At 37.6% G+C, this 13,087-nt stretch overlaps 1 protein-coding gene across 11 annotated transcripts in view; it reads left to right on the top strand.

Annotated features, from left to right (window-relative positions):
- The window catches only part of nfasca (neurofascin homolog (chicken) a), a 167,250-nt gene that overhangs the window by 101,959 nt on the left and 52,204 nt on the right, over positions 1–13,087 (top strand). For 7 of the 11 annotated variants that reach the window (XM_056467938.1, XM_056467944.1, XM_056467945.1 and 4 more), the window contains exons 4-9: positions 4,336–4,353; positions 5,545–5,650; positions 8,118–8,308; positions 9,031–9,153; positions 10,442–10,612; positions 12,888–12,935. In XM_056467938.1, coding sequence (XP_056323913.1) covers positions 4,336–4,353; positions 5,545–5,650; positions 8,118–8,308; positions 9,031–9,153; positions 10,442–10,612; positions 12,888–12,935 — 657 coding nt within the window. The remainder of the gene's footprint in view (positions 1–4,335; positions 4,354–5,544; positions 5,651–8,117; positions 8,309–9,030; positions 9,154–10,441; positions 10,613–12,887; positions 12,936–13,087) is intronic. The other 4 variants (XM_056467947.1, XM_056467942.1, XM_056467948.1 and 1 more) reach the window with 2 other exon arrangements.

Here is a 13,087-nt window from a genome sequence, read left to right on the forward strand (position 1 = left end):
AAACTAACAAAACATTGTTATAGCTCTGATACAAGTTTTATTAATGGAGAAAATAAAAAGCACTGCAGTGTTTGGGTGTTCTGTGTTTGTCTGAGGTTAGTAGTCCTAAATGTGTATATTCAATACAAAGTATGAAGCTGATCGGTCAGTTCTTGTCACATGACTCGCGATGTGCTTGCGGCATTCTGAAAATTTGAGATGTTTTCCAGGTGCCCCTGGAAAATGCGTCACTTCCAGTATGCACGCGCAAGCCACGCGCCTCCTTTGGAACTTGTGCGTGCAAAAGACGCGATATGTAAACGACCTCTAATGCAGTTTATTTACTGATATTTTTTTTTTCAAAATCATCAATTAGTTGAAAGAAATCAGTTTTCATCACAATGCAGGAGGCTTTACTGCCACTTTTGCTCAATCTGAATAAATTGTTAATCAGTTTAAAAAATGACAAACTACTATAACTTACTGTGCGTTCACACCAAAAGCTGCGAGAGTGTCAAAGTAGCCTGAAGTTATTCATTTTCAATGGCAGCCAGTGTTAATAAGCATCAAGCAGCGGCACGGCGCGTGTTCGCCGGTGTGGCTATCAAGGAGAGTTGAAATCAAGTCAAATTTATGGTAACGAGCTATGATGTCATTCGGCGGCAACCAGTCGAAATGTAGAGGTCCACCTCTTGAGAGGATTCCAAAGAACACAGTCCTGTAAACTTTGGTTCTTACCGAAGTTGTTCCCAAGGCAACAACTTGATCTTTCATAGTTAAATTCCATGGATAAATTTGATCAACAACATTTTCACATTAGAAAACTTGATTTTATGGGGAAAATTAAAGCTGTGAAGGGCAGACAGCATTGTCGCCAGAGTGGCCAGAGTGAACTTTGATGCTCTCGCCATCTTTGGTGTGAACGCACAGTTAAACTTCATGAACTCCAAATATATATTCTTGCAGATTTTAAGTTTACGAATGAGGAATATCGTTTTTCAGTACAGAGTAATTGTAATTTTATAGCCTATTTGACAATATAATAGTTTCACACATTAATTTGTGTATTATTTGGATGTATAATTGCTGAATAAATATGTTTTCATGAGTTCACACTTAGATATTGCTTGATAATAATAGCAGTTTTGACATGCTGTCCTTGGAGAAAACCCTAAGCTCGGAGATAAATGAGCCCAGGGCTCCCGCCTGGTCAATAAGCATGTGAGGGGGTACCAGATCAGGAACTTCTCGAGAGCTCCCCCTGGTAAAGGAGGAAAGGAGGAAATAGGGTGGATGGGGGGATTCTTCAAAAAACAAAAATAAGGGAATAATGCTAGTCTGGCTATTTATAGTGAGTTTGGAATGATCTGATTGGCTTACTAATGATTACAGATGAGAGACCAGTTAAACTTCACATAAAATATCGTCATGTTCCTTTAAACTAATGCTACTCAGACTTCATGAGCTCCAAATGGGACAAGAAGTAATTGATAAGACCTATATGCTACTGTATATTTCATGTCTGCTGAAGAATAATACTTTTGTACAGTTTACTTCAAAAGTAAAAATAAATTAAAAGTTTAAAAAACTACATTTTACTAGAATCTCACACTAAAAATTTTAGTCACCTTTCAATTCCATTGTACAGAAAACAGAAGCTTGACCTGTCAATTAAGAGCATGTAAGAATGTTTTTTTTATTGTATTCAATTTTCTTGAATGTTTTTTCACATGAATTGGATTGATCATCCTGCAACAAATGTCAGACCCCCTGCAGAACACGCTTGATCTAAATGATGTATTGAACTTAAGATGTGACATTTCTCCTTTGTCTTCCCTAATGATCCTACACTCATAATTTCTGCCCTCCCCAAATGCAATTTCTATTGATGAGGGTTATCATCGGCTCCCAGCTGACTGACACACACACTCACACTGACACATATGTTGCTCATGACATCCCATCCCCCTGTGACCTTGCATATGTGCTATGATTGATGTCAGATGATGAATGGCAGGGAGCCAGAGATGCACCTGTCGCTATCCCATGAAAAACACCACTGACACATGGATGCTTTCTGCTACTAGAACCTGAGGATGGAGGTCATATTCCTTTAATTAGCAAAGCACTTTTGCAAAAAGCATTTCTTGACTCTTCTGAGAACATGCATCACATTGATCGAGGTTATTATGGAATATGAGCAAACCCCCCTGCAGGGCCTGTCACTTTAACAGACTGACAAAGAAAGACAGTCGAAGATTAAACATGCTGCCATATGGGAAGACAAATGCACCGATTATAATTTGCTAATGTGACAGTGATGTATTTTGGGTATGATGCTTTAAATTTTTTCACAATTGTTTTAAAATTAATATCCTGTCTCTGTCTATTTGCATATTTCTCTCTGCATCATTCGTCTGGTGGCCCATTAACAGGTAGGTTTATTTGTTTGGTTGCTATTATGGTGTTATTATGTTGAGATGGCTTTTAAAAAGTAAAATTAAGGTTCTAAAAAATTATTTCTTTGCAGTCCTGTATAAAAACAAGAACCATTTTTTGGTTCCCTAAAGGACCTTTCTTAAAACATTTATTATCCTTTAACCTTTATTTTTTGTGGTGTGAAAAACATTTAAGTAATCTAAAAGTTTTTTTACAATTTAAATTACATTTACGGAATGAAAAAAATCTTGTCTTAAAAATGAAGGTTCCAACACGAACCTGCCATAAAATAACCATTTTAGGTTCGAAAAGAACTATTCAGATAACAGTTCTTTAAAAAAAAACTATTTTTTGCTTAGTGTGAATTAATGTCAATAATTTTTTTTTATTATGAAGAACTTTTTGTGGAATGTAAAGTTTGAAAGTTAAAAGTTCTACTGTAGGGTTGGGTTGATAGACGATGCCATCGTCCATCGCCGATGGCCGATAGACATCACGATGCTGAGCAGGCATTGCAATCCTCCACCCTACCCCCGTCACAGCAGCAATTCTCTTGCAAAAAATACACATGGCCCTGTTTAAACTAATGCGTCGTAGTTTCAAAATGGTATTTTAGAATGACAACGATCCACGTCCACACTGGCGTTTCATCTAGCATAGCCCTCCTTCCACACTATGCCACTGAAAACACACATCATGTGACCACACACACACTCTGTCATGTGCTGCACTGTACACATGCATCTGAGCAGTCCAGCATCCAGCAGTCAGCAGGTGCTTTGAGCTCAAACTCCCAGGGAGCAGTGCACGTTGGACAGTTTATCAAGGATGTATCACTATATTTGATAAACGTGATGTTTAATTAATCTTGTCTCTATCTAACGACTCTTCAGTCTTTTGAATCTATCAGGTAACATGTCACAGCATCAGTACACTGCTTCAATCTTTCGCTTTCATGCTTGTACTTAGTAATTTTAGCGAAAACCTCAGAGACTGTTGGTTGTGCACCTTTTTTACCAACAAAGTTTGTCGACACCATTATAATGACACAGATCACTTTGCCTAATCATGCCAGAGTCCCGCGGAAAAAGTATTGACAGGTGGTAATTTGTGTGTCACTTATCTTTATTTATTTATGATTTGGTTATGGGTAAAACAAAGACCATGCGGGTTAGGTAGTTGAAACGGTAGGCTACAAATAATTAATTTGTTATGAATTAATTAATTATTTATGAATAATTAATTCTCCGCCACCTATGACGACGATGCCATCGTCCATCGCAATGTTGTACGATGCCAAATTGATCGAAATTTCCCAACCTTATTCTACAGTGAACCATTGATAACTGTAAATATTTATTTTAACAGTCTGTAGATGTTAAGTTCTTCATGGACTTACTGATACCAATAATGAACCTTCATTTTTAAGAATGTAAACAGTTATTGTGTGTATAATATTTGTACTAAAGTGTAACTCATTGACTAAAACAAATGTATGTCTTGTCTTGTAACAGTAGCTCTGTTGATGTATTACAGTAAAAAATACCAATAAATAAAAATTTGCTGTTAAACACCCTCAGACTATCTCACATGTACTGCACATGTAGGTGACTTTAGTTCTTCAGAGAACATTAATGGTGATTTTAGCTTAAATTGTGGTCCTTTGTGAGTCATAAAATGCAAATCAATTCTACACTTTAAGAAAATGAAATAAAAAACACCCTTGGCTTCTGGCGATACACTTTAATTAACAGCAAAATTTTATTTTGGGGTAAACCATCCATTTAATGTGAGTGTTTTTTTTATTGTCACAGCTATAGTCATTATTCCACATCTAACATGTATCCTCACTCTCTTTTAACTATTCCCACAATTAATCTGTTTTTCTCTCCATCCGCCCCTCCTTGGAACTAACAGCAAAGATCCAGCAAGAGCGTAAGTGCTTCATTAACACGGATTAACTTGTTCATTAATCGAGCGGATTGGTTTTAACACAGCTTACAACAAAACTTATCACATTAGAAATCTCAAGAACAGAGCGTTACTGTTGGACGTTGCCAGATCTCTTTTTACAATTACAGAAAAAATACAGTTCACAAAACAAAAACATGGAAAAGACACAATCTCAAGAGAGCTTTCACAAGTTCACTGTGCTACTTCAGAGAAATTATAAAGTCTATCACTTATTAAAGCTGATTAATATTCTAATGTAAGCCCATGAGCATGTCTTTTTGGCAGGCCACGTCTTTGAGAGGAAGGATTACTTCAGGGGTTTGTTAGCCGTGCCAGAGTACCCACGGTTTTCAGCCAGCTAGAAGTAGAGTAGAGCAGTCAGGAATCTTGTGGCTAATCGTGTATCAAGTTCAGTGAGTATAATGCAGTGAACAAAAAGGCTAATAGCTACAATTTAGTGGATTGCAAAAGAGTACAACAATGTCCGCCCACATTTTTTAGGGGCCCTGGTTTTGAAAGTTTTTAATAATTTGTTCTTGAGAGATTTAAATATTAAAGATTTTAAATTTGGGAAAGAGTTGTAAGCCAAGAATGAAACCAACTTGCTGTGAGGTGAAAAAAAAGCAATTACAAACTTAGATTTAAAGAAAAATGTATTTTGAAAATGCGTTAAGAATAACGGTACAAAGCTATTAGCTTATATATTACAGCATATGTGATATTAGCATAATAGCTGCTCGCTAGAACTCTGTTTTAGTGTTATTTGTATATTTTACTAACTAATTCCCATGCTGAATGTGCACAATTGTAAATAATTTTTGTGCTAATAAGTTGGTTTTAGCATGGTAAAGCGATAACTGTGGCTGACGGTACAATAATCTTAATGCTAGCTGATAGCATTGTCATGTTAGCCTGTTTTTTTCTGTGAAAACACACAAGCTTATGTAATGAATAATGAATTAATGATTTATGTTGTATTTCAATCAAAACTTTGTCTGTGGTAATGGTGTCAATATTTTGAATGTTACGTTAAGAGTACATTGAGCAACCTTTTGTTCAGTTCTCAGACAGTAGCAAGAAATGCGTCGCTTGCGTATGTATGCATAACATTGAGAGAGTGTTCTTCCACAGCGCTGGTGAGATAAGACTGTCTCTTTGTCCCTCCCTCCACAGTGAAACAGCCCCCCACCATTGTGAAGCAGTCACTAAAGGACTACATTGTGGACCCCAGAGATAACATCATCATTGAATGCGAGGCCAAGGGGAACCCAGTGCCAACGTGAGAATGGATGAAACCTTTTTTTCTTTGTGTCGTTTTGTTCTTTCTTTCTTCAGCTCTCTACATTTTTACATTTACAGTTTGTCAGCAAGTTCTTATTATGTATACAACCACTTTCACATTTCTTCTCTGTCTGTCTTTCATTCTTCTTCAACTCCCGCTTACTAATTAAATCCAACGTCCATTAGTCTAGGCACTGACAAAGACCAGCGCATTTTTTGTGAGAGTGACACCCAATGTCCCAACCTGACAGTGGCACTGCCAGCTTTGTCCACTCTCTCTCCCTCTTGTTCCCTTCTCATGCCATCAGATATGCAGGGGCGCTCACTCTGGCTCCAGTCCCTTGTGCTTGTTTGTGAAAAGTAGGCCTGACCAGCTCAACACAGTGTGACCATTCAGAGGGCCTGTTTTTGTTTGGTGGTCTGTTGGGCTTTACAAAACCTTCCACTCAGGCTGGTCCGCAAAACCATTGTGGTTTCATAATACGATCAGTTTAGTGTTCACGCTCACAGAATATTTAGTAGGTTAGTAGATGGCACCCGGTCAACTCCAAGCATGCAAGCCTACAAAGTTTGAAGGTCAAAATGAAATGTAAACCGAACGGTTCTTTAATCTTGTGGCTTGCATTCAGATTGTTCTTGCATTCAAATTTTTGGACCGAACTAAGTCCATTAATCAGAATTAGGTGCAAATCTAAATGAAAGCTTGTAGGTGATTATTAAAAGGACCCATGCATATGAGGATGAAATTATTTGAGCGTCTTGGAGCTAGAAGGAACTATAAATGTAAACCTTACTCCCCAGGCCTCAAGAGGCCCACTGATGATAAAGCAGGGGTCTCATCCTGGGTGCCCGATTCTGTTTTTTGAGGATCAACACTCCAAAAATGTTTGCTCTAAAACACCTTGACATTTGTAAAGGGTCTAAAAACCTTGGTTTGCTGGCTATGTTCAGTTAGGGGCTGCAGACCACTGCCTCTCTAGGAATAAGGGTGGGGACCTGTGTACTAGGATTAGTGGTCTTTAGCATCCTTGATAGTGTACCTGCCTTTCATACCTGAAAAAACTGATTTCATCCTGCTCAAAGCAGGGCTAATAGAAAAGGAGGGGTTGCATTGATGCCATGACTCAGAAGGGAGCGATCTTTGTAGATGAGTATTACAGAGACCAACTAGTAAGAATGGTGTAGGGAAACCTCACTGATCTGGCCTCAGGAGGAACACTAGAATGTGTTGTCTTTAACATACTTGTTAGTGTACCAGCTAGGGGTGTGAACCTACACTGGTCTCTCAGTTCGGGTTTGATTATCATGTCACCCATTCGGTTCAATACGATATCTCGGGCTCAACAGAAAGGGCTGTGATTGGCTATGAAATGTCAATGCTGTTCACTGAGCAGTGACACGGACACTGAAGAACAGTCGCAGCTGTCACTGCTGATCCATGATGGACGCGGTGAAGAAAACTCGCTCTGCAGATATGCTTCCACAAATATTACAGTAACAATCGGGATAGGAGAGAAAATGATACCTCATGGACATGCCAGCAGGTCAAGGGCTCCACAGTGAGAGAGAGGGAGAAATGGAGCTTTACAGCTTTCATTTTCTACTGTGTCAGAAAAAGACACAAGCAGTGAATTGAGCTAAGTTGTCTGCTTTTTAAGTAGTTAGAGCATTTTAGTTCCCCTCCCTCACCATAGTAAATGTTATCAGTACGTAATAACCACTTATGATCTTTTACTCAACTGATACTGAATCGTCTGTGACAGCATTGCGGTGCATTTAAGAAACAATTGTGACACTCCTAGTGCCAAGCCTCCCTTGCTGGAAACATGGTTTAAAACCCACTCCGAACAGGGCTTGTGGGGTTACCCTGGTGCCGTGACCCAGAAGGGAGTGAGGTTAAGGCGGGTGAGTAAAACAGAAGTCAACTAGTAAGAGATGTGTGAGGCTTCCTCACTCCATTGGCCTCAAGAGGTGCATGAGAGGCTGCGTGTTAGCATCTTATTAGTGCAACTGTCCAGAAAGAAAGAGAAGCTGGGTTGAAACCCACTCTGAGTAGGGTAAATTGAACTGGATGAATTAAATTGGTGCCATGACTTGGAAAAGAGTAAGGTTTAGGGGGTGAGTGTGACAGAAGCCAACAAGTAAGAGCTGGCCTCAAGATACACACTAGAATCTGTGGTCTTTGGTGACATTATTTGTGTGCCCACATCCCATGCTGGATTATTCAGATCCCACTTAAAGCATGGTGAGTATACCAGGAGGTGTTACAACCAGAATACTGATGGTCTGACATTTAGATTAAAATTACAAGGTTAAAATACCCTTGAATTGGTTTAGCATTCATGTTCTTTTATTTGCCAGTCTGATGTGTATGTAAATCACCTTGTTTAAAAGCTCCAAAAATTGACCTATTACATAAACAGCTTCAATTTGGCTCATTTCCTGTTTGGGCCCGGTCTGTGCAGGTTTCAGTGGCGGCGGAATGGAAAGTTCTTTAACGTGGGGAAGGACCCACGGGTGACCATGAGGAGTCGATCTGGAACACTGGAGATCAGAAGCAGCGGGAAACCAGAAGATTATGAAGGAGAATACCAGTGCTTCGCCTCCAACAACTTGGGCACAGCCATTTCCAACAAAATCCTGCTTCGAGTGTCAAGTAAGGGTGAATTTAACTTGAAAGGATAGTTTCACCAAAAATTTAATTATGATGTTTTAAAACCACTATTCTGCTGAATACAAAAAAGCCTAAAAAGTATAATAGAACTAGTGTAATTTGAGCTATTTGCATGATCAGTGTTAAAGTTTGTTCTGTTACTCATAAAAAACATGTATGAAATCAGAACATTAATAATATAGTGCTACAAACATTCTTTATATCATTTCTGATTACAAAAAGGGAAGAAAGTGGGGATACATGATGTATTGGCGGACAAAATCTGTATCTATTGTTATATGATTATTTATTATGTTATTGTTATCAGCCTGAAATATTAAACAAGCTAGGTTATGCATGATTTCCACCAGTAGATCCACTTCACTATCATGCTGCTGGTCGTAAGACCCTAGTTTCAGTTATTAATTTTAAAATAACATCAGTAGTCCACTGCATTTATTTGCTTTTTGTTTTTTTATAATCAATCCTACAAATACTTATGTTAATCCATTTCCAAATCTTCTTTGTAAACACATTTCATATCATTGCATCCCTAAAAGAAATCCATAAGCCTATGGAATTATTTAACATTTAATAATATAATTGCATAAACTATGCCTTGAAAAGTAACATGCACATTAACTTATAAAATGAGCATTATCTCTCATATTGTGATGGTGTTATGCCATATTCTCTAATCTGGTGAACTTGTCTCCATTACTCAGAGTCTCCACTGTGGCCAAAGGAGGTTTTGGAGCCAGTGACTGTGCGTGAGGGATCATCACTCGTCCTGGCCTGCAACCCTCCTCCTGGTCTTCCCCCTCCTGAAACCTTCTGGATGGACAGCTGTGAGTGCGATTGATTGTGTCTTATTTCTTAACCGTACTCCTCTTCTCCATTACCTTGTCATTGAGTCTTCACCTTCACGCTTTCTTTAACCTCTTCTTTCTATCTCCCCCTCACTTCCTCGGTCAGTCCTGCAGTCTGTGTCCTCTGCAGAGCAGTGTGTGTTACTGCATTAGTGCTGAGCTGGTGCATGTATGCGAATCTGCACTACCTGACAAAAAGCTGAGCGAGCAGAAACAAGCATTGTGCTGAGCATTTCAGCAGGCCCAGAATCACATGGACGCACAGTTTACAAAGCGTTTAGTGTACATCTTGACTGTATTTATAATTGTTACAGACACAGATAGCTATTGAATTGTGTTATTGGTAATGAAAATGGAAATATTTGGAAGGTAAAGTAATATATCTAAATTCCTACACTTTCATAGTATGCAGTCAATTTAGGTAATACTTGCATCATAATTATGTCTTTTTACTGCTGTAATATCATGAAGTTATAATTTACTGATTACTGATTTCTTATTTGTTTGCATGTTTGTCACACTTTAATGTTTCATATCAACAAACTAATTTAAATATTAGTCAAAGATAACACTAGTAAACACATAATTCAGTTTTGAAATGAATATTTTTATTATTAACGGAAGAATAAACAAAAAACTACGTAAGCTTGTGTGGAAATACCGTTTGCCTCCTAAACATAATAACAGGTTTGCAACAACTGCAATCAAGTTTCTGTTAAAGCGCTGTGGAGGAATTTTGGCCCATTCATCTTTGCAGAATTATTGTAATTCAGGCACATAGGAGGGGTTTCTAGCATGAACCAGCTTTTTAAGATCATCATCTCAATTGGATTCAGGTCAGGATTTTGACTTGGCCACTCCAAAGTCTTATACTGTATATTACATGTCTATATGTAAAAAAAAGTACTTTTTATACTAAAAAAGTACTAAGATACTCTAAAACTGCTTTGCACATGAGACAATATCCATCACCAGAATGTTATTTAATCATTACACTGTCTCTAGTACACACATGATTAAATCCAGGCTAGCTACTGACCAGTTTTGAAGTCTCATATTCGTCTCAGACTCTTCCACACTGCTTCTCTTCCCCCGAGTGACATGTTTGCTGAGCCTTGTTATGTTTCCGGCCTGAAGATGATAACCATGCCTCTGTGATTTTCACACTCATCTTGAGCATCATCACTTCGTCTGCTGCCTGTCAGCTATTGCACATCAAATTAAGTATAACAAATGAGTCTGTATTCTATTCTCTTTTTCTCCACAGTCATCATGCCTATAGCACAGGACAGTAGGGTGTCAATGGGCCTGAACGGTGACTTGTTCTTCTCCAACGTGCTGGCTAAAGATGCCAAGACTGACTACAGCTGCAATGCTCGCTTCGAGTTCACACACACCATACAGCAGAAGAACCCCTACACACTTAAAGTGCAAACAAGTGAGTAGAGATTTCTGATGATTTATCGTTGTGGCTGCAACTTATATCATAACGTCCAGGTATACCTGGTTTTATTCATACCATATACAAAGCAGATGGAAAAACTGGACTCCTGTTGACCAAATGTTTGTCACCATTTGTGCTTGTTGACTTATTTTGGACTGAATTTTGAGGCAGAATAATGCTCTATTTGTCAGAACTGAGGTGGCAAACAAATCGTTTCTGCATTGATTCTGATATTTTTTAAATGCATTTTGTCTCTTAAATCGATTTTGGGCCTAGTCTTTAACAGCAGATGGCGCTCTAGGCTGCTGTAGTTTACACCTCACACTGTTCGTTAGAAAGAATGTTTGTGTGTTTGGCGGTAAAGTCTAAAAGGGATACATCTGCGGCTAATTTGTTAATATTATTACAACAATACATTTACCATACAACAATAATTATTGCTTTTACATTACAGTGAGGGTTGGGTTTAGGGTTGGGGGGGATAATGGGTAATGTAAGAAAATAATATAACTAATTCTCGTTAACCTCCGTCCACAGCTGCATCACTTGCCGCAACAACCATGTTTGGCTAAGTTATGTAAATCTGCGTTTATATCATGAGATTAATGTAAACACTGCTTACTATATGATCTTGTAACTCTCTAAGAAAATTGCTTTTAAGTTTGATTATTTTAGGGTCAGGTTGTATTTGTAAGTAATTAGATGGAAGCAGAGAACTGCTGTTTGTAAAGCATATATCGCCATCTGCTGTTAAAAAATAATCTCAGAATCAATTTAAGAAAGAATAGCGATGCATTTTGAAAATCTCAGATTCGTTGCAGATTCAATTTTCCAAACAATTTTTCGCCACATAATAAATGTTAAACATACAAGAGAGAACTTTGATGAAATCTTCATGAACATTTAGTAACTACAACACAAGTGTACCCAGACTTATAAGGCTTAGAGTCAGACCAACCCAGACAATATGTTGATTTAAACTACTAAAAATGTCACTTTTCAACTTAAAAAGTTGTAAGAGCTGAGATCTAGATCCCATCATGAAATTTAAAACATAAATAAACAAACAAAAAAAAAAAACACACACAAGAATCACAAGCTACAGCAACTATTACTGTGTAATACACATACACTTGCCTCTTTAAAGGGGCTAGTTAATGGACAGATAATCCAGAAAAATACAAATGTAATTTATGAAATTAATCCTCGTTCATTTAATTCTGTGATGTTTTCAGCATTAAATAAATAAAAATGAATATGAAAAATGTATTAAAAATGTGTTTGAGCAGTTTTCAAGATCTTTATCTAACATTTATGTTTTAGCCAAAGAGAAAAAAAGCTGAATAATGTAGTTTTAAATGGCAGTGTCTAATACGGAGAAAAAAAATAATTAGAAACATAAATCGGAACTTATGTACCAAATGCTACTTATAGAAACAACATTTAGTTAAATTAAAAAATCTTGATAAGTTTTTGAAAGCAGTACAGATGTGATCTGAAAGTTGTAGCTGATTGTCTGCTTTTACAAATGGAACCAACTTTTGAAGTCATTTCTAAGCTTCATTCTCTCAAAAGCTCTCTTTATTTTTTTTAATAGCTCAATAAAACAATACTCTACCTCAGAAGTCTGTCCAAAATCAGTTTTGTGAGCTGCTTTTGTGCATAAGAACTGCCTGTATCCATTAAGCTGAATGCTTTTAGAAGGCATAAAGTAGATTTTTCCTTCTCAGTCTAGTGATATTCATCATCCCGTGCATTTGATTTAATGGCAGTTGGTGGTCATATAGCCACTGACATTTATGGTGGCCAGTCAGTGACTAAATGAGCTTTTTTTGAACCAAATATTTCCATTTTAAGGTTATTTCTTGCAAGGAACTAGTATTGTTGTAATTAAATATTTGCTTAGTTCCCACCAACGTTCTTTATGCTTTGTTGTGGATCATTAAACCATTATGTTGCCTCAGAATGAAAGCAGCTTTTGGAAGCAGCCTGGATCGCTTGTTATCTTTAATTGGATGTTACTTGTTTCTGTGCTGCTCTCAATGGTAGGCTATGGTATCAATGAATAGTGTGGTCCATCTAGTGGTGAGGATGTAGCAGTGCATTACAGTATCTGATGGTTGTCTTTTTGTCTCATTTGAAGACTCACTTCACTGATTACCATCACAGTTCCACGTTTTGATTTATTTTATCCAGTATTGTTATTCCTAGTGTATTACTTTTTTCAGCATGTGTCTGTATGTTGACGAAACTGCAACTTTATTCACAGAAGAACCTTATAATGACACCTTTCTCAACTCCACTGATGTGTATGGTGGTGAGTTCAACAAACCTAGCGTGCTAACTTGTGTAATACAACACTAACTGAGTTAGCAATCATCTCTCTAACAGCTTACAGCGGAGATAATGTGTCTGTTATATAATACACAATGTAAAAGTCAAAAGATGTTCCATGTTGTGTTTATAGAC

This window comes from Danio aesculapii, chromosome 11, assembly GCF_903798145.1.
Source record: "Danio aesculapii chromosome 11, fDanAes4.1, whole genome shotgun sequence".
Taxonomy (NCBI): Eukaryota; Metazoa; Chordata; class Actinopteri; order Cypriniformes; family Danionidae; genus Danio; species Danio aesculapii.